Below are 27763 nucleotides of genomic sequence, written 5' to 3' on the forward strand. Positions count from 1 at the left end.
CATATTCAAATGCAAAACAACCTGGAGGCAATGAAATACTGTAAGTATTAAAGCTCACAGGTGTCAGGGTAATTGGCGATCTCTATAAAAATCCGGAGGAGTTTTTATCATTGCGCAGGCTTGTTGTGTTATTACTGTTTTCTACATTACCATAGTCAGCATTATCTTGTCGCCTTCTTTTTGTACATTTCTTGTGCCACATTTGTAATTTTGGCACAAATGTAAACGAAGTGGTCTCTTGAATAATCATTTAAAAGCATAGAACTAAGAAAAGCAAATATTTTTGATAAATTATTTTACCAGTTTAACTATCTTGACCTGAAATGTTGCTCTAGAGTGAAAAAATCTAAATCTATTACTATGAATTACAGAGATATTTCAGGTGTCCTTATACTACAGTATATAAAACACTGACTCTAGGACTTGTCTAAATGTTGTAATTGATGTTTTTACCAGTTCGTATGTTGTAATAATGATTTGCTCTAATGTTCATGCCAGAATATGAATCCCAGAGCTCTCACATCACAAGTACTCATGGGATATTTATAGATCTAATATTACCATCAACTCATCTTTTTTTCTGTTATGCAAAGAGTGTATCTGAAAAATATGGAACAGGAAAAATAAAATAATCCAAAAAAAAAGAGGAAAAAAAAACATTTTGAATGCATGTTATTTTCGTAATTACTCTGGTTTTATTTTTCTTGTAAAAGAGTGTCAGAGGAGGTCCAATCAATGCATCTGTAATTTAAGACAAGTGTGTGTTCTGCTTTTGAATACTGTGACCTTCCTCTGTCAGATATGAATGATGTAATCTCAGTTCAATCAATCTCAGACAACTGAACAAGGAAATCTGAGAATTTCAGCAATAGCTTGTCTGCTTGCTGTCGGTTCTGATAGATTTTTTGACAGCTCAAAACACAAAAGGTCAGTGGTTAGGGAAGGTATGCAGTGTAGGCAAGGGTCATTTTTTAACTCCCTACTCCCAAATCTCACTGTGGAGTCACACTCAACCTTTGAGCATCATAGATAAGGTGTCTCTGCTGTTCTGATAAATTGAACTTTGCCTGATGGTCTATTTTTGGTGTAGCGGGCTTCTCTCAAGAACCCACAATCATTAATAGATCCATTTAAAGGCTAAATGTAATTCAGTCATTTACTATATATTTTTTTTATATTCAGTTAGTGCAGTTCGAACGAAATTGTTTTATTTTGAAAAATCGGAGTACACTGAACCGGAAGTCCGGGTTTTACTTCTTACTTCCAAAACAATCCCCTCTACCTCACTTTACAGTGGAGACGTAAGGTAGTTAGTCAGGTAGTCAGCACCCAGTTAGACAGTGCTATAGTTAACACGTTAGGCAACATTTAAGACGATTAACGAAGCCGTGAGATTAATGAAGAAGGTGGTAATTTTAGATAATTTTGTAGACATTTGTTCGTTACTTCCCTCGATAACCTTGTCAACTGTTAACCCGCTGATACTCCGGCTGCCTCACACATTGGTCTGAAGTTAGCTTGACTAGCTGGTTAACAGTAACATCAAATCGGAAAAACGTATGTGCAGTTTTACCTGGGAAGAATATCGGTCCTCTGCCGGGAGAGCAAATGTCTCGTCTGGAAAAGTCAAATGGCAGAGGGACAAAAAGGTAAGACTGAAGCTACACCTGCAGGGAAACTAGTGGAGGAGATAAAGTTTCTGTGATTACTAACAACTAAAGCAGCAAGGTTTTCTGTTGTTCGTCTTTTTGTTTTTAGAGATTTTATCATATAAATAATGTTCACTCATTAGATTATCCATAAGTAGCTGCACAGTAAAACCGCTTCAGTAATTGTCTATTCCAGACAAAAATTTAAAAGATCCGAAATCAAAATTTGCAAATACACCATATAGCACAACAGTAAACTAGCAGGTCAGTCATTGTGCTTTTCGACAAGCATTTTATATGTTGGTGTAAGTGACTGATGCAAAGAAATGCAAGAATTTCCTCATATCAAAGTTCAGAAGTTTAAAAAAAAAAAAAGTCTAATTCACCTTAATGAGTCTCTCTCTCTCTCTGCACGACTTCAGACCAAGATTGGACTGGAAGTTTGTTCAGAGGTTCTGCAGCATCCAGAAGGTCCTGTTCCCATCCTGGAGCAGCCAGAGTGTCCTGATGTTTGGGACGCTGCTTTTTGTCACTCTGACAGGTAACTGCTGCGGTTACCTGTATGGCAGTATGGCAGCCCAAGGGGGAAATAAATAGTTCATGCTATCTATCAAATTAATGTGAATGAAGGAAGTAATGACGACACTAATTGTCATGAGACACATTCCCTGCCTGTTGGATAATATGTTTTGTGAGCTTGAAATGCTACACATCTGTGAACAGCAGGCTGCATATTATGTTTTTTGACACTGACCTTTAGTTAAAAGTGTTGTATAATTTTCCTGCATTGTTTTTACGAGTCTCTGTTTGAACTCTCTCTGTAACAATATGCTAACACATCTTTTTTTTCTGCCATCAGAGCAGCTGATCATTTACCAAGTGGGTGTCCTCCCCAGTCACTTCTACAATGTGCTGGCAGAAAAAGATTATTCAGGCTTCAGGCGTCTGGTGGGAAAAGCTATGGTGCTCATTTTAATCAACTCCACAGTAAGTTGATGTAGCTGGGAGGGTTGGCAGAAGTTAACCTACCTACTGACCAGATACAAATACAGTACAATATTCAGAAAGTTGACTTGTTCAATAATAAGCAGAGCCACAGCAATGCTCTTACTCATAATAAGGCAATTCATTGTTTGTATGTGATTAATCCAAATCCAATGTTCCCCATGTACTGAAACGAAATCAAAAATAAGGTACACTATTCCCTGTATCTCATTGTGTGATCATATTAGTTTTCACTGAATTGCCGCCATAAAGCACAGTAGCACCTTTATCAGGTTAGGACATCCTGACATCTTCATTTTATGGCCTGAATCCTCTCAATCTTGGTCGTGTTGACTTGGATTGTAAACCTGACAAACACAATGAGTTTCCTCATAGGAAACAAATATTCTACATACTGTTTATTTTGCCACATTGCTTGAGGCCTCAACAAGCTCTTGTTAGTCTCATAGAAACTCTTATATTTACTGTGTATTGTGTATGCATTGATTATTTATCTCTCTAATAGACATTTTCTTCTTCCTCCCTCTCTGTGTTCCTCTCTTTCTCTCTCCCAGCTGAAAAGTCTTGACCAGTACATTTGCAATCATATGTATGTTAGCTGGCGGAAGACGCTAACCGAGAGCCTCCACACGGCCTACTTCCAGGGCCGGGTTTATTACACACTCAATGTACTTAGAGAGGACATAGACAATCCGTAAGTAAAATGAATCATTTGAAAGGTTTTATGTATTAGATCATGTGGATATTTGAGTATGTTGTGTGATTCTGCAGTGGAAAACAATATAAAGGTGGTTAATCCTGGTGATTTTTTTTCTCATCATGTTTGTTTCGTTTGTATTCCAGAGACCAGCGGATCAGTCAGGATGCAGAGAGGTTGTGTAAGCAGATGAGCACCATGGCTAGTCGCTTGATCGTCTCGCCGTTCACGCTGGCTTACTACACCTACCACTGCTTTTACAGGTGGGTTTGTAGTGGAGTACTGTGGCAACACGTGCCTCCATATATGAGCATTTAACACCTACTCTGAAGTTGAAAAAGCGTCATGAGAAACATAGACGGTGTTCTGTTGAGTTGAGAATTGTGTTATTATAGTAACATTTTCAACATTTGAAAATACTGAGAGGAAACTCAGAAAGCTGTCAAAAGCAGAGCATCCATTTTTATATGTAGTTATTTTTATGTGTTTACAAAGAGATGAGAGATGGTCACTTGTCCTCAGTGAATCTATCAGTGTCTCTGAAAGTCAACAGTCAAGAAAAACTGTGAAAGGGAAAGAGAGACAATTCCTATGTGTCTGTTTTCTCTACTGTTTAAATACTGGCAATAAAAGTTGGCCATAGCTTTTTTGTTAAATTTGGGGTTCTTTATTTTCTGAAACTACAACTTTTATTTCTTTGTTTCATCTGTTTAATTTAGTATAATTGTATTCAGTTGTAATTTATTTTCCCCTGATTGTCTTTTAACATTGTTTTAATACCCAGTGTAAATCACTTTGTGCCTTTTTGGACGGTGCTGTAGAAATAAAGTTGCCTTGTTTTGCAGCACCGGCTGGATCGGCCCTGTGAGTATCTTTGGGTACTTTGTGGTTGGAACCATTGCCAATAAAATCCTCATGGGGCCGATTGTGTCGACTCTGTTTGAGCAAGAAAAGCTGGAGGGTGACTTCAGGTAAAGTTAAGTATACTGTATGTTCGCTGTGTGTCGAGGAGTTTGTTCTGATAGACGGGCAACGCAGGGCTGAGTGAAATGGCCAGTCAACATTTGTTTTCCTCGACCTTTAACAGAGCAGTTTGTCGTTTTATGGGTTTTATTTGAATGTAACTATTTCCAGTATTTATTGTTAAGGAAACCAGTCCCTTGTCAAGAGGAAGTATCTGTAGACTTTGGCCCGGTGCCTTTTGCCTCTTAGGAAATAACAGGATATGCGTCAGTTTGCAGTGTAGTCTTTTCCTGAGGGGACTTGTAATTTCATCAGTCATATGTTGAAATGTGATTTTGTGTTGACAGTGAAAACTAATTTTTACAGAAATGTAATGTTTTTGTATCTCCAGATTCAAGCACATGCAAATCCGTGTTAATGCAGAGTCTGCAGCTTTTTACAGGTGAGGGGATTTATTTGACATGATTGTGCTGCACAGAAAGATCTAGACAATGCTGGAAAGTTTAGACAATCATGTACATCTTAAACAGGAAGTCTGCTTTCTTGTGATTAAAAAAAATATTCTCTAGGTCTGTCTTAATTCTCCTGACACATCAGATCCAACAGATTATGTGGTTAAAGCAGTTTGGAACAAATGCTGCTCTCTGGGTTTTTAGAGCTGGTAAAGTGGAGCACACGAGGACCAATCGAAGACTGCAGGCTCTGTTAGAAACTCAGAAGAGTCTAATAAATAAAGAACTATGGCTCTATAGTAAGACCATCCTACACACACCCACTCACTCATATCTATGATATTGTTTAAACTTGTAGAGTTAACCTCTGACCTCTCCACCATCAGTCGGGGTGAACACCTTTGACTACCTCGGAGGTTTCCTCAGCTACATTATTATCGCCATTCCCATCTTCACTGGTATCTATGATGGTCTCACTCCTGGCGAGCTTAGTGCACTCATCAGTAAGGTAGGCTTTCTTCCTGTTCCCTTTGTCTTAGAAATAGTAGATCCTGAAAAATGCAAGACCTTGTTTGGTTTAGTTTGGTTTATTGACAGCAGGGATAGACTGATGGCCACACGGAAAGACTCGAACAGCAAAACTGATCTATAAAAATATCTATTGCTCTTTATTTGTCACTTTATTGTAAACTATTTTGTCCCTGTCAAGGTCCTGTGGGAATGATGACTCAGTTTTTCCAATGATCTGATTGGTCAGTATTTGGGCTGTTGGCTAGTTTTGATCTGATCCTCTGAAGTTAGCCTAAGTTACCATGGTGATTTACCCTGGTAAGAAGTGAACCACTGTCGTAACCCTGAAAAATCCAGGGTAAAACCTCAAGTTACCTCACTGACCTCAAATCCTACTTCATAGTACAGGCCTCTGGATTATTTGCACTGTTGTCTCAGGTATTTACACAGGCCAACAATGTTTATCAAGATAAAGATGGACATTCAATGTCTGACATGAAGAAATTTTAGAAAATAGGAACTAAAAAATAGGAAATTGAATCATGTGATCAATGATTAAATGTTTTCAGGAAGCCAACAATGTAAAAAGTATCAGACACACCTAAAAATAAATAATAGTTACAGTGATTACTCCTTGATTTACATAAAGATCATGGAAGTGTGAGTGTTGCTCACTGTCCCAGTTTCCATTACAGAACAGCAGCTACTGAATGTTGCTAATTCAACCACTAGGTGGCAGCAAAGCCTTTCTCTCCTGATAGATCCATTAAACTCCATTCATCTTGAGTTCAAATTGCCTGTTTTCGGACAGAGATGTCCCTTTCATATGTCTTAAGAAGCATTATAGTAGCTTTATAATGGTCATAATTACTCATAGATTAGTATATTTAAGTCTTCATCATCAGTCAGTATTCCTCTTTTCTTAAATTCCTCCAGTCTACTTTGTGCCTTGCTGCCTTTTGTCTGTATCCAGACACTTTTTAAAATAATCTTTTATTTTATTCACTCTCTGCTCTGGTTCTCCCTCTCCTTGTTAACATTCAGAACGCCTTTGTGTGCATCTACTTGATAAATGGCTTCACGCAGCTTATAGACCTGTCAACCACTCTGTCAGATGTGGCTGGATACACCCACAGGTATCACGCAGCATACTTAAATTCAACTCCTGGAGGACAGATGATGACAGCAGTGTTGGTGCATGCCATCCACCTTTTCTTTCTATCACTGAATCTGTGTGTGTGCTGTGGTCAGGATTGGGGAGATGAGGGAGGTGATGGATGACATCCTACGCAAGCAGTGTGACTATGACCCTGCGTCAGGAGAAAGCTACGACTTTGACAGGTTTGTGTGAAAGCTTTTACAATAATCTCTGCTGCAGAAAAAAGGGATGCGAAGTGATTTAACATTTTAGCATATTGATAATATTAGATGTAATTTAAAAAACAAAGAGCAAACACGAGGACAAAAATGAATATAAAGTACTTATATAAATGAATTTAATCTCTTTCCACACAGTGACTTCAATGTCCACGCAGGCCCAGTGGACACTGCCTTCATCCTGGACCATCTTTCATACAAATCTCCTTACTCAGACGAGCTTCTGGTGGAGGACCTCAGTCTGAAAATCAGTCAGGGAGCTCATCTACTGGTGGTGGGAAACACAGGGACGGGCAAAACGTCACTGCTGAGGGTCCTCAACCGCCTCTGGGAGGCACACAGTGGTGAGATAATAGGGACAGAAGGATGAAGTTTGATTCATTTTAATTTGTTTTAATGCGAGTGCACATATGACAGAAGAGTTTTAATGAAGTGGTCAGTGTATGAAACAATAGAGAAGGGTGAAAGGATATGCATGGCCAACATTAAGGCCTTGTAACATTTTTTGTTAAAGATGCACATTAACATATTTTTGATCACTTGAAGCTGACAGAAACAGGTGATTGAAGTAGAGCTGCAATGGTTAGTTGACTTATCAGTTAGTAGATTGACAGAAAATCAACTATTTTGATTATTGATTTATCATTTAAGTTGTTTTTCAAGCAGAAATTCTAATCCTTCTTTGGTTGCACCTACAACAGTAGGAGGATTTGCTGCTTTTCTGTTTTTGATCATTGTAAACTGAATATCTTTGGGTTTGGGGCTGTTGGTCAGGCAAAAGAAGATATTTGACGACGTCACCTTGGATTCAGAAAAATTAGAATTTGTCACAGTTTTCTGATTTGTGGACTAAACAGTTATTTGATTAAGCAAAAAAATAATCTGATCAATTGGTAATGATAATAATCATTAGTTACAGACCTAGATTGAACCATTGTTCATGTCTACTTGAACCAGGGCCTTATTTTCCCAACAAACTAACCAACTGTGGCAGCAGTAGGAATTACATCTATAATGTTGTGAGAGACTTATACTAACAATCGGAACCTATCAGTGGCAAAAAAAAAGCACTTTTATTGGACGTACTTTGATGTGGACACAAGTCGCGTTTGATTACATTCATCATTGCAAAGATTTTCGTCCCTATCAATCATTTACACCCAAAAAAATTGGACATTAAGGCCCAGGTTAAAAAACCCCGGAGTTGTGCTTCAGTCTTTTTGTTTCTATAAGTGGCACAGAGAATGGCAGGATGTACTACTGTTCTGTTTTGTTATTCTTACTTTTTACAATAAGACCACAGGAAAAAAATGCAAATATTGCACAAAAGTGAAATGACTGCAAAAGATATATTCTGTGACATCTGCAGAGATGAGTAGCTTCATGACACTGTCTGTCTGCCAATTTTGTTTTTCTCTTCCTCAGGTTTTGTCCACATGACGACATGTTTCGGGCCCAGAGGAACCCTCTTCCTGCCGCAGAAACCTTACCTGACCGATGGCACGCTGCGCGAACAGGTCACTGCTTCTTCCTGAATGTCATTTGCTTTCAAAACCCGTGTAGACGCTGAGCTTGTTGTAAAATGCTGACATCTGAAGAGATCAAACTACCAGTTAAATGAGGATTTACTAGAACTGTCTCTCCAACAGGTGATCTACCCACTGAAGGATATTTACCCTGTATCAGGTATCTGATTTCACTGTGACTGAACATTTAACTGTTTAACAGCTAAAGGCTAAAAATATTAATTCATTTAATCAAAATGTGTTGTTCTGGCAGAATAAATAACTGGGAAGTTTGTGTATGATCATATAAGTGGATGAATGAATATAGAGCAATATTTCTAATTAATATAAACCTGGTTTTGGTTTTGTGTCAGTGCTGCCTCATAAAATGACTGAAATAGTTGCTAATCTGAGTGAGTTTCTTTCTTCAGGGTCAGTGGATGATGACAGAATTATACAGTTCCTGGAACTAGCTGGAGTGGTGAGTGTTCTGCTTTTTAAATAAAATCTTTCATGTGTTTTACCGCACTGTTTATTCATCTGCAAGTTTCTTTATCTGTTGTCCAGTCCAGTCTCTTGAAGCGGACAGGTGGGTTGGATGAAAATGTGGACTGGAACTGGTAAGAGCAACAACAAGAACAGCAAGGTGCAACAATAGCTGTTTGCATTGTGTGTTACTGTGCAGAGTTAAAATTCAGTTTTTCCCTGCAGGTATGATGTTCTGTCTCCAGGTGAAATGCAGCGTCTCTGCTTTGCTCGGCTTTTCTACCTGCAGCCCAAATATGCAGGTGTGTTTTAAAAGCTGTTTCATTCTGTGATTCTGACACAGCTGCCCGACCCACTGTTTAATTGAACAACTAGTTTAATTTTTGTTTTTTCATTTTCATTTTTGTTGATTTTTTCTTCGCAGTGTTGGATGAGGCCACCAGTGCTTTGACAGAGGAGGCGGAGGCACAACTGTACCGGACCTGTAAACAGCTTGGCATGACTTTGATCAGTCTGGGACACCGTAGCAGCCTGGAGAAGGTAGACTGAACACACATACAGCGCACATCCCTGACCAGGCGTCTCAGAGCCAAATTGAGATTTTATAGTTATTTTTGCTAGTAATCCTCGGTATATCCAAATTCTGCTAAATGCCAAGAAATCCCTTAATTGATTAGATCCTATATCCACAAGGGCGATTGCTTTATCAGTTCCTCTGAATCGTCTGAACTTGTGCTTTATTTAATCTTTCGATGCAATGTCTATATCTCCATTTCCCTCTAGTTTAACAAATACTTCCACTTGCTTTATCACCAAATCTGTTTTTTATTTTATATATTAATTCCGTTTGTCTTTGTTTCATTTTTCCGACAGTACCATGATGTTCAGCTGAAGCTGTGTGGAGGCGGCCGATGGGAGTTAACAAATTTAAAAGGAGGCAGCGGCAGCCTCAATCACAGAGATGAAACCATGTGACCTCAGACTCATCTTTCTGAAATCCCAGACATGTAGGAAGCACTAGTGTGGGCGGCGAGAACAGAAAACACTCCTGAACTCCTCAGTTACTAACAGGTGCTCTTCAATAAGGTACATAGACACATTTTCTCAGACAGGATGATGGTTTAGAGGCTCTGGGTCTGGAACCAGCCAAAATGTTTTGGACCCAAAGACAAACGAATGGTTTGGATTATTATGTAATAGTCAGCATGATTTAAATATAATGAAAACAACAGGAAAGAAACAGTAAACTTTATACTTGTTGTTTGTCTTTATGTTAAATTACAGTGGTTTATTGTGTTATGTTCACAGTTAATACATGGGAATATTATTACTACTGTGTAATTAAGTTTTGTATTAAAAACACACAATGTTTTTATGCTTTTAGTAATTCCTACCAAGAGCAGATCCATCTGTGGACAATACATACAGTTTAAACACTTGTTTACCTGATTTGATACAATTTTCATATGTGCAATAAAAACAAATAAAAATATTTGGCCTTTAAACTCATTGTTTATACACAGACACAAGTCTGTTTTAAGTGCGATAAGAATGTTTTCAGCAAACACATCATTGCTGCTGCTGTTTGCTTAAGAGGTCGCGGTGACCTTGGATGATCTCCTGAACTGTTGTAGGGTCATCCAGCGTGCTGAGGTCACCCAACCCGTTCAATTCACGTTCCACCACCTTCCGCAGCACCCGGCGCATTATCTTACCTGAGCGTGTCTTTGGCAGACGCTGGACAAACTGTGAGAAAGACCAAAAAATGGCCGAAGTTACTAAGTGCAAGTTAGTCTTAAATGTCTGTTTGCAGTTTAAAGTCAGTGGAGCAGAATTACCTGGATGCAGTCTGGACAGGCGTACTTGGCGATCTTTTTAGATACCATGACGGTTAGCTGCCTGGACACGTCCGCCTCTTCCACCTCTACGCTCTTTTTCAGCACCACAAAAGCATAAACGCCTGACAAAGCACAGAGACAGAGAACCCCGCTTTCAAATTCTTATTCATCCCGGTGAACAGTGTAATGTGGGAAAAAACGTGTTGCTTACCTTGTCCTTTAATGTTATGTGAGTATCCAATGACAGCAGATTCAGCCACTGCAGAACATTGATTCTGTTACAGAAATGACAGGATCAGGATCGTGTGTACGTTTCATGGTTTCAAGTTTTAGATGAAAGAATGGCTCAACAGTATAAATGTCTCTTTGGATAAACATTGAAGGAAATTAACTAAATTGCACTTTAATGAAACTGAAATTACTTTAACCCTGTTCAAACTATGGACATATTTAGTCACTTTGAGATTTTTTTTTCTACTTTTTTTTTTTTTTTTTACTACTTACCACCACATCCTCTATCTCTGCCGTGCCAATCCTGTGACCGCTCACATTGATGACATCATCAAGGCGCCCAGTGATCTGGTAATACCCCTCCTTTGATCGATAGGCCCCATCACCAGTAAAGAAATAACCTAACAAAGGCATTTTAGAGACTGTTAACTTGCAATAAGAAATGAAGCGTCCAGCAAAGAAGAGAAATATAGAAACACCATAACGACAGTGACAGGTTGTTCATGGACGCATCATACTGTACCAGGATGCGGCTGACAGTAGGTCTCAGTGAATCTCTGGTGGTTGTTATGAATTGTTCGGGCCATGCCGGGCCATGGCTGAGCTATACACAGAGCTCCAGATGTGTTATTGGAAGTCACAACTTTGCCCTGAAGAAACCCAGGAGTGATAAATGTTAAGTAGAAAGTGGATGATGTGCAAGACAATAGAAATGGACAACCAAACAAGGGCTGGTTACATAACTGATATAATTACTGCAAGTAAGAAAGAACTCATGTAAGAATGTGTTATTGATATTTTAGGAAGTGTACTAATGCTATTGGGACCCTGTGCTCTCTGAATGCTGCGTGGGTGATTGTGTGTGTTTGTGTGTTGAGAGGGAGGATGATAGATCAGCTCAGAGTCACCACTCCCAACTGTCTGCACAATCTGCGCATTTCAGAAACGAGCAACTGCAATAGGCACAAAGTAGTTTGACAGATTTTTAATAAGGGGTTTGGCACGCACAGAATGGGACTTATGGGTGGGAGCAGGGTGGGTATCAAAAGTGACACAGCTGGTGACTATTTTATAATCCTAATCTGACCCTCTCCTCTGGGCTGTTCCCAGCCATCCAGCATTGGCAGGGTGGCATGCTACACACACACACACACACACACACACACACGTAGGGATGAGCATCATACCTCAGTGTCCATGAGTACTGGCTTGATGCCAAAGAAAGGTCTCATAGCCATTCCTGGGACAATCTCTGCGTCTGGGTCTGATGGCCTCGGGGCGATGCAGATGCCACCTGTCTCTGGGAACAGAGGAAAAATACAACAGATTATATAAAGTGCTGTATATACAGCGTGCATAAAACAAACCAAAAAAAACACCTTTTTAAAAGGCTACTGTTAATCAGAAAATATCTGTGTTTGTAAAGTATGACTGAACCTCCTCAGACCAACATTTAATTTTTTATAGAGCAACGCTCGATACAAAAGCTTTTTTCAAATTTTGCCCTAGGTTAAGATGCGCCAGGAAACAAGAAGACAGAGAGGAGGAATAACATGAAAACAAAGGTCCCAGATAGAAACGAACCAGGGATGTACAGTAAGCTACTGTCTATGTCTGAACCACCAGGACAACAACTACTGTGTCCAGGATTTTAGAAATACTGAAGTCACAAGTCCGAAACTCCCGGTGCGACTCAGCCTTTACATATTTACCATGTGTTTGTTTTTAATTGTTGTATCCCCGCAAGTTACTAAAACCCAGAAGTTGACAGAAAAATAATGTAGGCACGTTACTGAGGACACTCAGTGGGACTCAGAAATACAGTTGTTGAGTAACCTGAACCGAACAAAGTAGTTTTCAGACTAGAACACATTTTTTGTTCAGAGCACTGAAGAAGAACAGATTGGGGAAAAAGTGAAATGACAAATGAAAGGAACAGAGAGGGGAGTAGTACAAGGTAGATGACAGAGCCAACTAACAGTTTGTAAATCTAAGATAAGCCCTTCTCACTGCTGCAGATTTAGATTGTGGAATTACAGCCATACTAAGTAAATTAAATGCAATTAGGTTTGTCCGAGCCTCAGGGACTCTGATAAATCTGCCTGGTGGTGTTGGTGGCAGCAGAGGGGACCCGTTATAAAGTAGGACACAACAGATGATCCCACAATAGCACTAGCAACACCCCCCACAAGAGCCTCTAGGGACCTTTACTACTTTAACATTTGGGAAATAAAGTTGTAGAGTTAGAGGTTAGAATATTGGTAACGCATTTACATCTGTCCATTTTATATGAAGTTACAGCCAGCAGCTGGGCAGCTTAGCTTAGAAAGAAAAATAGATGTACAGTAGTTTCCAAGACGTCAAACTATTCCTTTCAATAAATGCTCAGAAGTAAGAATTTAAACATGTAGTTACTAAAATTTATTTTAATTTTTTTTGCTCATCCTCTCACCTCACCAGTCCTGTGTGATCCAACATGGAGGCCGTATGCCAACGGCAGATCAAAATCTAATTTTCTCTCTAAACAGGCTACTTGCTCCCAGATCAACCAAATGGCATTTATGAATAATGCCACTTAGTCCTAATTGGAAACAGTGGTCCAGGAAAATAACATAAAAACATAATCCTTTTTTTACCGAGGTAGAGTATTTGGGTCATATCTGTGACTATAATTCTCAAGCTCATCATGCTCTGATGTTTAATTATCGTCAATTAATTATAGATTTTTGCCATTTGTATGGTAATTAACGCAGCTTTTGCTCCATTTGGTCATTACTCAATCTAATTTAGAAAGACTCAGGATGAAACACATAGTGTCAGTCGGCTCCTGTGTTCATCTGTGAAATTGATTTTATTAGCGAAATCAGCTGATTTCAAACATGTTGTTGTTATGTCCAGTCATAAGGGCTTTGGTAAAGGAATAGTGGTTATTTTGTGGTGACTTCAGAGGACAGCAGAGGGTGAAGGACAATTTTTGTATCAAACCCCCTGCAATTACTGTAATTTACTGCAGTTTAGTCAAGTTTACACTATATTGTTTCTTTTTCCCACTTTTATCTTGTTATGTAACCATAATTGAGGACAAAAACTATCAAGATGACTCTAAAAATAGAGTCAGTTTCTCTTTCTCTTTCTCTTTCTTTCTCTCTGTGAGGACAAATTGCAGAACAAGTTCCCATTTTTGTGGGTTTAAGAGCAAGTCAGAGCACAAGCTGCACTGTAGCGACTCATCTGATAGTGGGAAGTTTATAGACTTATCAGAGTGTCCCCAAACAGCTGCAGTCTGCAGTCGACATGTATCCAACTGGCTAAAGTGAGAATTGACAAACAAAATGAAAACAGGGAAGAAAATTATTACCCCCCCATATTTCCCTACATGGCCTTGGTGTTGATGATGACTGTTGTTAATATTCAATATTACCATAAAAAGTTGAATGTTGACAACTGCTCCCAAAATCAGAAGCTTAACTCTGAGAGGAAAACATCTGGTTTGATTCAGGGGAGTTCAGAGGGTGTGTGTGTGTGTGTGTGTGTGTGTGTGTGTGTGTGTGTGTGTGTGTGTGTGTGTGTGTGTGTGTGTGTGTGTGTGTGTGTGCGTGTGCGTGCATGCGTGCATGCGTGCGTGCATGTGTGTGCGTGTGCGCGCGCCCATACACCCATGTGCTGTTATATTGTGCATGTCTGCGCATACACAACCACATTCCTGATGTTATGTAACACTGTTATTGCTGGAGGGACGGAGCAAACTGCTCACCCCTTTAAGACTGACCGATGGGCTGTTACAGAACCTGCAGATGTGGCTGTGTTTGAGGAAGAGTTCGTGAACTGAGCTGCCCTTTCCGGAGTCATTGTGAAAGTGAGGAAATAATTTAAGAGTCACACAATGAGAAACAAAACCAAGCTTTATGTGAGCTCAACAAATGTGATTTAGTTAACTGGCCCCAATGTTAAACAAGACAGAGATCACAGTAGAGTGAAGGTCAGATTGTAGCCACACGTGAAGTACAGACAAAAAGCGTATGACAGAAGAGACTGACTCAACAGTTCAGCATTAAGCATTGAGTATCCCTGAAGCCAAATAACTGTTTTAGCCTTTGTATGAAGGTAGAATTTAGTGTTGATTTTTTTATTTTAATTTTTTTAATGATGAGCCAACTGACAAAAAAATAAAGTAAAAATTATTTGGGTTGATTCATTAATCGACATGACTGCTAATGTCTCTGTTTTTACAAATAAAAATTTGGATTAAAAGAAATATTTTCTTAAGCTGTACATTTAGCCTGGAATTCAGACTGATTTGACTTTACATTACTTTTCACTTAATGTAAATCGTTACAAATCTGAGGTGTGTGATAAAGAGGTCTTGAACCAGGCGAGCGAACATGTGGTGTCTTCAAATTTGGGAAAGGACATTGTCGCTCTACTGTTTTCTATGATCTAACATGTAAATCCCATCCACTGACATAACCAACTGACATTTTGGTGACAATTTAATAAAAAAGAAAAAGAAAAACTTTTCTCCAGTAGCTGATAAATTCCACATGTCGGTGTGTTCACCGTTACCTGTTTGCCACCAGGTGTCCACCACAGGACAGCGGCCATCTCCAACCACACTGTGGTACCACTCCCATGCTTCGGTGTTGATGGGCTCACCCACTGCAGAAAGACAGACATTTTTAATGTAAATTGGTTAGATTGATATTAACAAGCCAGAGGTGTTTGTAAAGAGAGATGTCTATGTTGCTTAGTAGCAGGATTTATATTCTATATGTTAAGCTTTGTGTTATAGCTTCAGCCTTATGTTTCACTGGAACAGGTGTATGGTATGTATATACTGTGTGTTCGCTGGACTTTTCTATGAACGCTGTAGATTACTGAGGCATGTTGACGTGCTAGCCAGGCTTAACTTTCAGTGTACTTTAAGTATGTAACACGTGCGTGTTCCCACAGGAGAGGAATCTCTGGTCTCTCACCAGCACATGAGTGTGTATGTGTAGTTTAACATGTGGTTTTAAACACTCTTAAGTCTTCCTTAATAATGCTGTATGGTACAAACTGTGTTTGATGGTCAACACAATTTGCAGACTCTAGTTTGTGATGGAAGCTGGAGATACACTACATCACTTTTGTATGTATTTGAATTTCTAAATAAAAATAATTCCCACCCCAGCACAGAAACACTTTGTGAGTTCATGTGGTTGAACTGTAGAGTTGTTTCTGCTCTGTCTGATTGTCTGTTCTGGACTCTGGTCTTGTGATTGTTCACATAATAGTATATTCAGATATAAAGGCGTACCAGATCCCAGAGTTTTGAGGGTGGAGCGGTCATACTTGTGCACCCACTGGTCTCCATATTTGAGCAGCAGGCGGATCGCTGTGGGAGCCCCGTAAAACTGGTTAATCTTAAGTCTCTGAACCATCTCCCAGTACCTTCCTGTGGAAAACAAAACATGTCTTGAGTTAGCATGGCCCAAAGAGATATGCTACCATGTGCTGAGAAGATACTGATAACCTATAATCAGAATCAGTTTCACCTTGACAATAACAATGTGTGTGTGCTGACACATTTGACGACTGAGGCCCTGACTCTTGTTTAAACAGAAGATAATTTTAGCACAGAAGCTACGGCCAAGTTCAAGTTCAACTGTAAACAGTTATTCATAGACAGACGGACACAGGCGAGCAGAGCTGCTGGCAAAGGACAGAAATACTGACAAGCTGTGTGTCAACACACTTTACACAGCATATAACATGATCATGAAAATGTCTTAAAAACGATGCCATTACAGCTAATAATATCGTCCTAAGATGAATACATGACAAATTGGAAGATTTGCTTTGCAACTATAGGTATTTAGAGTTTTTGTAACGTACGATGAATTTTCTTTTATTATGAAAGTGCCAACCAGTTGGATATATTCATACATTTGCTGGCATTCATACCTGGATCAGGGTAAATGGGAGTGCTCTCAAAAAGGACAGTGGTGCCCCCGTTGGCCAGCGGCCCATAGACACTGTAACTGTGTCCTGTTATCCAGCCAATATCTGCCACACAGCCGAATACATCTCCATCATGGTAGCTGAAGACATACTGGGGATGAGGAGGAAGATTGATGAGATGATTGGATTAAAAAAAAAGAAAATGTTTATATGCTCATGGTCATTGTTTAGAGATGAAAAAATAGTGTTTACATCCATTTTATACTGTTGAATAACCCATTTGATATAAACACAATTTGAACTCAGAATATTACGTAAATACATGATGTTAAAACTAGAGCACCATTTTTGGGTAAGCTCCTGTGAACAGGCTGATATTTCCTGGACAGATGGTCGGACACTGGATTACAGATCACATTTTGGCTGTCCATGGCCTTCACTGGCATAGAGTACAGTAACTATACACTGCATGATAGGAAAATAAAATCAGCAAGACACTACATATTGTGCTTGACGTTACCCTGTGGGTGAGTGCAGCATACAGCAGATACCCAGCCTGAGTGTGGACGAGTCCTTTGGGCTTCCCTGTGCTGCCTGATGTGTAAAGCAGGAACAAAACGTCCTCGCTGTCCATGGCAGCTGGCTCACACACCACGTCCTCCTTCAGCATTTCCTGGATCACACAGTGAATTTACTGGATTATTTGTTAATCACATCCAGTAACTGCAGCATAGTAATAGGACCACAACAGAAGAAACTTTATTGCTTTTGTTGTGCCAAACATGCAGTAAAACCTTTGAAGATACTAGGAGACAAAGCAACATTTTAAAAGGCAAATCCAGTCAGGAGCTGCTCTGGAGCTTTCGATCAGACAGTTTCTTATAGAACTGTAGATGTTCAATTCTCCATCTTTCTTCTGCTGAGGAAGCTCATGTGGTACGACTGAAAACTCCAGAACAGCTACTAGTGGACTGTCACCTGCTATTTTCAGCATCAAGAATGAATGTTTAACTTCGAAGATTAGTTGATAAATCAAGTCATCCATCAAGTCAAAACAATTGTGGTTAACTGGTTCATTTCTAAATTAAATGCATCAAACAAAAATGTCAAACATTCACCAGACATTTTTTTTTTCTATCTTCATCTATCCGTGGAAAGTGACTGCTGTTTGCATTTGTTAGGAACCTGCTCTCTCACCTCCTCCATGGCGACGTCCTTGGCTGTCATGACAACTGGATTCTCTGTTCTCATAGCAACAAACACCTGCTGTACTGTCGGACAGCTTTGGACCGCTGTATCCACCGTCCTCTTCAGCTCTGTGACCTTACCCCCTCTGACGCCCTGGTTCACCGTGATGACAGTGCTGGATCGGGCTGAAAATGTGATGCATATGAAAATCAGACTGCTGATACTTATTTATATTATATTTATTTATATTATATTTATTAAACTAACTTTATTAACTGCACTGAATTGAACTGCAATTGTCAATATTCAATTTATACTGTATATAATTTATAATTTGTGTTGCTTTTATATTCTGTCTTGATACATTTTATGCTCTATGTAAAGCACTTTGAATTGCCTTGTTGAAATGTGCTATACAAATAAACTTGCCTTGCCTTTAACTTAAATTCAACATATTGTAATACTGTGGTGAAGGAAACACTAGAAGTAAAAGCATCTGATTGCAATCCCTGGATATTGTGACTGAAAAAAATTCCCTTGACTGTGTTTCGAATATATTAAAAAACCACCAAACCCAATGGTGTAACACATTTGCTCTGCATGGAAAAACACAAGAATTATTTGTGTTCCAAATAAGCGAAGAAGTACGGAGCCAATCATAATATCTTCACTTGTCATCAGCCAGGGTTCATCTAACACTTAAATCTGCCCAAACTATATTTTCATATCAACAGTGAAATTAAATTACGATGCACATTGTGAAAGGGGTCACTCGTAGGGATGAACCCATTGAGAATTAGCACCTGCAGTATTAATCCCATGGTGCTTTTTGGTGTCTTTCAGCTCACTGTTATGGTTTTACAGAGCAAAATAATCTTTTTCATTGACATATCACCTATAATTGTCTATAATATAATATTAGCAAGCAATTGCTAATTGCCATCCAGCTGACCCATAGCAACAGTAGCATCCATCTGAAATCATGTATTTGTCCACCTGGCAAATGTCTCTTTTCACTCTTTTCACTCACTTTTTGATCTTTACGAGCTAACTCTTGGAGGAAATATCAGTCTATTTTAGAGGAAAATAGCTGTCTGCTGCTGCTGCTTGAAACAATCTGATGGGAGACAATTAAATTGTAGGACGTAAAACCAAAACAAAGAGGTGAAAGACACCATTAAAGACACAAATCTCTATAGAACTAAGTGAAACTGCAGAGTCAGGGGGTAATTCTCTGTGAGTTGTCCACTAAAAGTGACCCTTTTTCACAATACATGTAGCCATTTGCTCCGTTGTTAAAATAAAAATGTTGATAAGTGCAGCTTTAAAATGCACAGTGGAAATCTGTTTCCATTCTCATGCTGTCACCTAAATTTCTGACAGCATCAGCAGGTCAGTCATACTGTCTCACCGTCTCTAATTCGCTCGGCCAAGGCCTCTGCACTGAACCCGGCAAACACCACGTTGTGGGCTGCACCAATGCGGGCACAGGCCAACATGGACGCCACAGCCAGAGGGCATGGAGGCATGTAGATGGTGACACAGTCCCCCCTCTTCACACCACGATGCCTTAGAAGGTTTCCCAGGCGACATGTCATCTCCAGTAGCTCCCTATGAAGAGACACATATCAGTGAACTGAGGTAAATGAAGCAGGAGCACACACACACTTATACAATAAATCAAATCTGCTAACCTGTAGGTGACCTTGACCTCTGACCCCGGCTCATCTCTCTCCCAGATCAAAGCCACTCTCTCGGGACAGGTGTGTACGTGCCGGTCCAGGCAGTTCACTGAATGCGCCCATAAAGAAAACACATGCACACTTACATACACACAGAAAGAAAATTACACTTTATCTGCTTCCCTCATCACCACAGTAGCAGTTCAAGGTGTTCTGTAGTTAAAGTGATTAGCAATGTTGCCTCTCAATCAGGGTTTTATGGGTTTGAATCTTAGCCCTTGGTCTTTGTGGAGTTGACATGTTCTCCCTGTGACTGCAAGGATTCTCTCCAGTACTCATGCTTCCTCGCACAGTCCAGACGTACTACACTATGACGTTTTTTGTTTTGTTTTTATGCCTTATATATATTGTATGCCGTTTTTTGACCTTTTTATACCTTAGTACATAGTATTTATATATGACAGTATGGTATAGTATAGTATTTCATGCCATACTACACTATGACGTTTTTTGATGTTTGACTTTATATGCCTCGCTATGCTATGATGTCCTTATGCATTGCTATATGGTGAAATATATGTGGGGATACTTGGTGGTCCACTGTTGCCACTCAATCAGAAGGTTATGAGTTTGAATTATATGAATTGTAATTATGACGTTTTTGACATTTTTATGCCATACTATACCATGACGTTTTTTGACATTTTATGCCATACTATACTATGACGTTTTTTGATATTTTATGCCATACTATACGATGACGTTTTTTGGCACTTTATGCAATACTATACCATGATGTTTCATGCCTTACTGTTCAATTACATTATTTGACACTTTATGCCATACTATACTATGACGTTTTTTTTTACGTTTTATGCCATACTATACAATGACGTTTTTTGACATTTTATGCCATACTATACTATGACGTTTTTTGACATTTTATGCCATACTATACTATGACGTTTTTTGACATTTTATGCCATGCTATACCATGACGTTTTTTGACATTTTATGCCATACTATACCATGACGTTTTTTGACATTTTATGCCATGCTATACTATGACGTTTTTTGACATTTTATGCCATACTATACTATGACGTTTTTTTTTTACGTTTTATGCCATACTATACTGTGACATTATTTTTTTTTTAAAGTATATTTTTTTGACATTTTTATGCCATAGTATACTATGACGTTTTTTTTGGGCTTTTTATGCCATTATTTTGACAGTATATAGTGGAGAGAGACAGGAAACGGGGAGGCAGAGAGAGGGGGAATGACATGCAGCAAAAGTCCGTCCGATGCAGGATTCGAACCATGGCCGACTGCAACGAGGACTGTAGCCTCTACACATAGGGCGCCTGCTTAGAACACTACGCCACACGACACACCTACTATGACATTATTTGACGTTTTATGCCATACTATACTATGACGTTTTTTGACATTTTAATGCCTTATTGTACTATGACGTTTTTTGACATTTTATGCCATACTATACTATGACGTTTTTTGACATTTTATGCCATACTATACTATGACGTTTTTTGATATTTTATGCCATACTATACGATGACGTTTTTTGACATTTTTATGCCTTATTGTACTTTGACATTTTTTGACATTTTATGCCATACTATACTATGACTTTATTTGACGTTTTATGCCTTACTGTTCAATTACATTATATGACGTTTTTATACCATACTATACTATGACTTTATTTGACGTTTTTATGCCATACTATATTATGACGTTTTTATGCCATACTATACTATGATATTATTTGACGTTTTATGCCATACTATAGTATGACGTTTTTTGACACTTTATGCCATACTATACGATGACGTTTTTTGACGTTTTTATGCCTTATTGTACTATGACGTTTTTTGACATTTTTATGCCATACTATACGATGACATTTTTTGACATTTTATGCCATACTATACTATGATGTTTCATGCCTTACTGTTCAATTACATTATATGACGTTTTTATACCATACTATACTATGACGTTTTTTTTGAGGTTTTATGCCATACTATAGTATGACGTTTTTTGACACTTTATGCCATACTATACTATGACGTTTTTTGACATTTTTATGCCATAGTATACTATGACGTTTTTTTTTACGTTTTATGCCAAACTATACTATGACGTTTTTTGACATTTTTATGCCATAGTATACTATGACGTTTTTTGACATTTTTATGCCATACTATACTATGACAATATTTGACATTTTTATGCCATACTATACGATGACGTTTTTTGACATTTTTATGCCATACTATACGATGACATTTTTTGACATTTTATGCCATACTATACTATGATGTTTCATGCCTTACTGTTCAATTACATTATATGACATTTTTATGCCATACTATACTATGACGTTTTTTGACATTTTTATGCCTTATTGTACTATGGCGTTTTTTGACATTTTATGCCATACTATACTATGACGTTTTTTTAAGTTTTATGCCATACTATACTATGACTTTTTTTAAGTTTTATGCCATACTATATTATGACGTTTTTAGACGTTTTTTGTCGTTTTTATGCCATAGTATACTATGACGTTTTTTGACATTTTATGCCATACTATACCATGACGTTTTTTGACATTTTTATACCATATTATACTATGACGTTTTATGACATTTTATGCCATACTATACGATGACGTTTTTTGACACTTTATGCCATACTATACGATGACGTTTTTTGACGTTTTATGCCATACTATACCATGACGTTTTTTGACATTTTTATACCATACTATACTATGACGTTTTTTGACATTTTATACCATACTATACTATGACGTTTTTTGACATTTTATGCCATACTGTACCATGACGTTTTTTGACATTTTTATACCATACTATACAATGTCATTTTTTGACATTTTTATGCCATACTATACTATGACGTTTTTTTAAGTTTTATACCATACTATACTCTGACGTTTTTTGTCGTTTTTATGCCTTATTGTACTATGACGTTTTTTGACGTTTTATGCCATACTATACCATGACATTATTTGACATTTTTATGCCATACTATACAATGTCATTTTTTGACATTTTTATGCCATACTATACTATGACGTTTTTTGACATTTTTATGCCATACTATACTATGACGTTTTTAGACATTTTATGCCATACTATACTATGACATTTTTTGACATTTTATGCCATACTATTCTATGACGTTTTTTGACATTTTATGCCATACTATACTATGACTTTATTTGACGTTTTATGCCTTACTGCTCAATTACATTATATGACGTTTTTATGCCATACTATACGATGGCGTTTTTTGACGTTTTTATGCCTTATTGTACTATTACGTTTTTTGACATTTTATGCCATACTATACGATGACGTTTTTTGACACTTTATGCCATACTATACGATGACGTTTTTTGACGTTTTATGCCATACTATACCATGACGTTTTTTGACATTTTTATACCATACTATACTATGACGTTTTTTGACATTTTTATACCATACTATACTATGACGTTTTTTGACATTTTATGCCATACTATACCATGACGTTTTTTGACATTTTTATACCATACTATACAATGTCATTTTTTGACATTTTTATGCCATACTATACTATGACGTTTTTTGACATTTTTATGCCATACTATACTATGACGTTTTTTGACATTTTAATGCCTTATTGTACTATGACGTTTTTTGACATTTTATGCCATACTATACTATGACGTTTTTAGACATTTTATGCCATACTATACTATGACATTTTTTGACATTTTATGCCATACTATTCTATGACGTTTTTTGACATTTTTATGCCTTATTGTACTTTGACATTTTTTGACATTTTATGCCATACTATACTATGACTTTATTTGACGTTTTATGCCTTACTGTTCAATTACATTATATGACGTTTTTATACCATACTATACTATGACGTTTTTTTTGAGGTTTTATGCCATACTATACTATGATATTATTTGACGTTTTATGCCATACTATAGTATGACGTTTTTTGACACTTTATGCCATACTATACGATGACGTTTTTTGACGTTTTTATGCCTTATTGTACTATGACGTTTTTTGACATTTTTATGCCATACTATACGATGACATTTTTTGACATTTTATGCCATACTATACTATGATGTTTTTTGACATTTTTATGCCTTACTGTTCAATTACATTATATGACGTTTTTATACCATACTATACTATGACGTTTTTTGACGTTTTTTTTGAGGTTTTATGCCATACTATAGTATGACGTTTTTTGACACTTTATGCCATACTATACTATGACGTTTTTTGACATTTTTATGCCATAGTATACTATGACGTTTTTTTTTACGTTTTATGCCAAACTATACTATGACGTTTTTTGACATTTTTATGCCATAGTATACTATGACGTTTTTTGACATTTTTATGCCATACTATACTATGACAATATTTGACATTTTTATGCCATACTATACTATGACGTTTTTTGACATTTTTATGCCATACTATACGATGACATTTTTTGACATTTTTATGCCATACTATACTATGGCGTTTTTTGACATTTTATGCCATACTATACTATGATGTTTTTTGAAATTTTAATGCCTTATTGTACTATAACGTTTTTTGACATTTTTATGCCATAGTATACTATGACGTTTTTTGACATTTTTATTCCATACTATACAATGACGTTTTTTGACATTTTTATGCCATACTATACTATGACGTTTTTTGACACTTTATGCCATACTATACTATGATGTTTCATGCCTTACTGTTCAATTACATTATATGACATTTTTATGCCATACTATACGATGACGTTTTTTGACGTTTTTATGCCTTGTTGTACTATGGCGTTTTTCGACATTTTATGCCATACTATACTATGACGTTTTTTGACACTTTATGCCATACTATACGATGACGTTTTTTTTTACGTTTTATGCCATACTATACTATGACGTTTTTTGACACTTTATGCCATACTATACTATGACGTTTTTTGACACTTTATGCCATACTATACTATGACATTATTTGACATTTTTATGCCATAGTATACTATGACGTTTTTTGACATTTTTATGCCATACTATACTATGACGTTTTTAGATATTTTTATGCCTTGTTGTACTATGGCGTTTTTTGACATTTTATGCCATACTATACTATGATGTTTTTTGACATTTTAATGCCTTATTGTACTATGACGTTTTTTGACATTTTATGCCATAGTATACTATGACGTTTTTTGACACTTTATGCCATACTATACGATGACGTTTTTTTTTACGTTTTATGCCATACTATACTATGACGTTTTATGACATTTTTATGCCATACTATACTATGATGTTTTTTGACATTTTAATGCCTTATTGTACTATGACGTTTTTTGACATTTTATGCCATAGTATACTATGACGTTTTTTGACACTTTATGCCATACTATACGATGACGTTTTTTTTTACGTTTTATGCCATACTATACTATGACGTTTTATGACATTTTTATGCCATAGTATACTATGACGTTTTTTGACATTTTATGCCATAGTATACTATGACGTTTTTTGACACTTTATGCCATAATATACGATGATGTTTTTTTTAAGTTTCATGCCATACTATACTATGACGTTTTTTGACATTTTTATGCCATAGTATACTATGACGTTTTTTGACATTTTTATGCCATACTATACTATGACAATATTTGACATTTTTATGCCATACTATACTATGACGTTTTTTGACATTTTTATGCCATAGTATACTATGACGTTTTTTGACACTTTATGCCATACTATACTATGACGTTTTTTCTAAGTTTTATGCCATACTATACTATGACGTTTTTTGACATTTTTATGCCATAGTATACTATGACGTTTTTTGACATTTTTATGCCATAGTATACTATGACATTATTTGACATTTTTATGCCATACTATACTATGACGTTTTTTGACATTTTTATGCCATAGTATACTATGACATTATTTGACATTTTTATGCCATACTATACTATGACGTTTTTTGACATTTTTATTCCATACTATACTATGACGTTTTTTTAAGTTTTATGCCATACTATACTATGACCTTTTTTGACGTTTTTATGCCATACCATAGTATGACGTCTTTTGATGTTTTTTGCCTCACTACACAATTAAGTTTTTTGACGTTTGTACGCCTTCCTATACTATTACATTTTTTTAGGTTTTTTTATGCCTTAACATAGTATGACTTTATATGTCTTACTATTCTATGATGTCCTTATGCATTATTATATGATGAAATACGTATGAGGCTGCTTCATGGTCCAGTGTTTAGCACTGTTACCTCTCAATCAGAAGGTTATGGGTTCAAACACCCGTCCTTGGTCTTTGTTGAGTTGGCATGTTCTCCCTGTGCTTGCGAGGATTCACTAGATACACTCCTGTTCCCTCCCACGCTCCAGACTTACTACTTACTAATGACTTTTTTATGCCTTAATATACTATGACTTATGACATATGTATGACATATATGTCCCTATATCAGGGGTGATGTAACCGTATGTGTCACCTATAAGAGGATACATTATTAAGACATATATACATCCTCTGGACATATGAAGATATAAGTTCATAATGTATTTCAGAATTTTCATATTCAAATGCAACTCTATTAAAACAGCATTCTTTTTTAAATTCTATATATTTGTATTTGATTTTCTGAATAATCTCCAATTATATTTAAAAAATAGAGATCTATCTTTTATATTTACATATATAATATGAACATAGCTTATACTGACAGGTTTTGGGGTGAATATATATTCATTTAACATATGGCTATAATATAAACAAACTTACTAAAATACATGTTTCTTGGCTATTAGCTGGACATATACTTCAATATATGATATTGTTCCTATTTCTAGCATGTTTCATGTATTTTTTTATATAGGATATACTTTAAACATATATGATTTTACTTCATATGAACATTTATTTCATATATGGAAATTCAACACATATAGGCTACATATATAACATTTGCGTATGGGCATTCCTGAATGAATATTCAGATCTTATATGTTAATAAACCGTTTGGTTGATTGCATTAAAAGGCCAATATCTTTGTTTTGGAGCGGTGGCAAAGTTGTTGCGTCTCTACCAATGAGACCAAACCTGCGCCCTTGGTTAAATGTGCTGATAGGTTTTGCATCAGGATGTCTGACGTTTCTGGACGCGTTTTTAACATGGAAAATTGTGCCTGAATATCAAATTTAACTCTATTGTCTCTTAAATGTATCAGTTTCTATTTCTATTCTATTGATCAAATCTATCCCCACAATGCCTATTACTTACATTCTGAAGTTAACCTTACCAGACACATTAAGCTTTCCTCCTTCAAACCACTTAATCTTGCCTCGGCTCAGGTCACAGTCCTGGACCGTGTGGAAAGGACTGATCCAGCTCAGTCTCTGACGCGCCACAGCGGCCCAGAAGCTCTCGCTACAGGAGACTGAAAACTCCTGCAGAGCTGAGCGGTCCGACACTGCTTCAAACGCCGCAGCCTCCGGCATAAAAGCTGCTGTGTTACATCTCCTTCGACTCAAACCATGGAAACAAGACCTGAAGATCCGACAACTGAAGGAGGCCATGACGTATTTTGAAGTACATCCAGAAGACAGCCACATAATGAAAGTGGCCAGTGCTCAGTGCGATGTGAGAGGCTTGCAAAGTGCTTTCGCAACAGAGAACAGTTTGTTGAACCAATTTTGGAAGTTACGCTGTTCAACTTAACAGAACTGGGAAAACTTGGAAACTCCGGAGGAAGTTCTGGAGAAGTGACGCCTTAAAGGGCGGTGCAACCCCCATGTGCCGACAGTTTTTTCCTGGAAAGTATAGTAAGCTACAGCTGGATTTCAGTATCACTTGCAATAGAAAAGATAACTAAGTAATTTCATTATATACAGATGATCTCCAGACACGGTTTAACATTAAATAATACAGTGCTTTGAATGATAAGTTGTCTGATTGGATTTTTCCATTAAAAAGGTTCTAAGTGACCAATTCTTTACATCTACTCCTTCCCGCTCATTGAAAAATAAATAATGTAGAAATATGCAAATATTTCTTCTTTTCAAAAGTTTAAAGGTCCCATATTTTACACTTTTCTACTGTTTCATTT

At 37.1% G+C, this 27763-nt stretch overlaps 2 protein-coding genes across 3 annotated transcripts; one reads left to right on the top strand and one right to left on the bottom strand.

Moving 5' to 3' along the window:
- The first annotated feature begins 1270 nt into the window (after positions 1–1270).
- Positions 1271–10136, top strand: abcd4 (ATP-binding cassette, sub-family D (ALD), member 4). 2 transcript variants are annotated; one of them, XM_056404777.1, is made up of 19 exons: positions 1271–1649; positions 2072–2190; positions 2509–2636; positions 3209–3348; positions 3498–3614; positions 4197–4322; positions 4706–4756; positions 4971–5065; positions 5153–5274; positions 6321–6412; positions 6528–6617; positions 6792–6997; positions 8079–8170; positions 8303–8339; positions 8590–8639; positions 8726–8778; positions 8870–8946; positions 9069–9184; positions 9518–10136. In XM_056404777.1, the coding sequence occupies exons 1-19, from the start codon at positions 1609–1611 to the stop codon at positions 9617–9619; spliced, it is 1854 nt and encodes a 617-aa protein (XP_056260752.1). In that variant the 5' UTR covers positions 1271–1608; the 3' UTR covers positions 9620–10136. The 2 variants fall into 2 exon arrangements, with proteins under 2 accessions (XP_056260752.1, XP_056260753.1); XM_056404778.1 differs by lacking the exon at positions 4197–4322.
- Positions 9888–27593, bottom strand: LOC130187308 (acetyl-coenzyme A synthetase 2-like, mitochondrial). The gene is made up of 14 exons (XM_056404776.1): positions 26957–27593; positions 19536–19632; positions 19253–19452; positions 17851–18026; positions 17174–17326; positions 16657–16804; positions 16010–16147; positions 15277–15369; positions 11901–12013; positions 11237–11363; positions 10987–11114; positions 10694–10757; positions 10483–10604; positions 9888–10390 (listed from the first exon to the last, which is right to left on the bottom strand). Exons 1-14 carry the CDS (start codon positions 27267–27269, stop codon positions 10214–10216), a joined length of 2049 nt encoding a protein of 682 aa, XP_056260751.1. The 5' UTR covers positions 27270–27593; the 3' UTR covers positions 9888–10213.
- Between the last annotated feature and the right edge of the window lie 170 nt (positions 27594–27763).

The sequence above is a fragment of the Seriola aureovittata genome, chromosome 19 (genome assembly GCF_021018895.1).
Source record: "Seriola aureovittata isolate HTS-2021-v1 ecotype China chromosome 19, ASM2101889v1, whole genome shotgun sequence".
Lineage (NCBI taxonomy): Eukaryota > Metazoa > Chordata > Actinopteri > Carangiformes > Carangidae > Seriola > Seriola aureovittata.

What these genes read in the sequence shown, in the direction of transcription:
- abcd4 (XM_056404777.1), top strand. Translation starts at nt 1,609, where the DNA reads ATGTCTCGTCTGGAAAAGTCAAATGGCAGAGGGACAAAAAG. An exon ending in AGAGAGGACATAGACAATCC is followed by an intron (nt 3,349 to 3,497) that starts GTAAGTAAAATG and finishes TTTGTATTCCAG; the next exon opens with AGACCAGCGGATCAGTCAGG. An exon ending in ACCTACCACTGCTTTTACAG is followed by an intron (nt 3,615 to 4,196) that starts GTGGGTTTGTAG and finishes CTTGTTTTGCAG; the next exon opens with CACCGGCTGGATCGGCCCTG.
- LOC130187308 (XM_056404776.1), bottom strand. Translation starts at nt 27,269, where the DNA reads ATGTGGCTGTCTTCTGGATGTACTTCAAAATACGTCATGGCCTCCTTC. An exon ending in AGGAAAGCTTAATGTGTCTG is followed by an intron (nt 19,633 to 26,956) that starts GTAAGGTTAACT and finishes GGGCGCATTCAG; the next exon opens with TGAACTGCCTGGACCGGCAC. An exon ending in ATGCTGCACTCACCCACAGG is followed by an intron (nt 16,805 to 17,173) that starts GTAACGTCAAGC and finishes CCTCATCCCCAG; the next exon opens with TATGTCTTCAGCTACCATGA.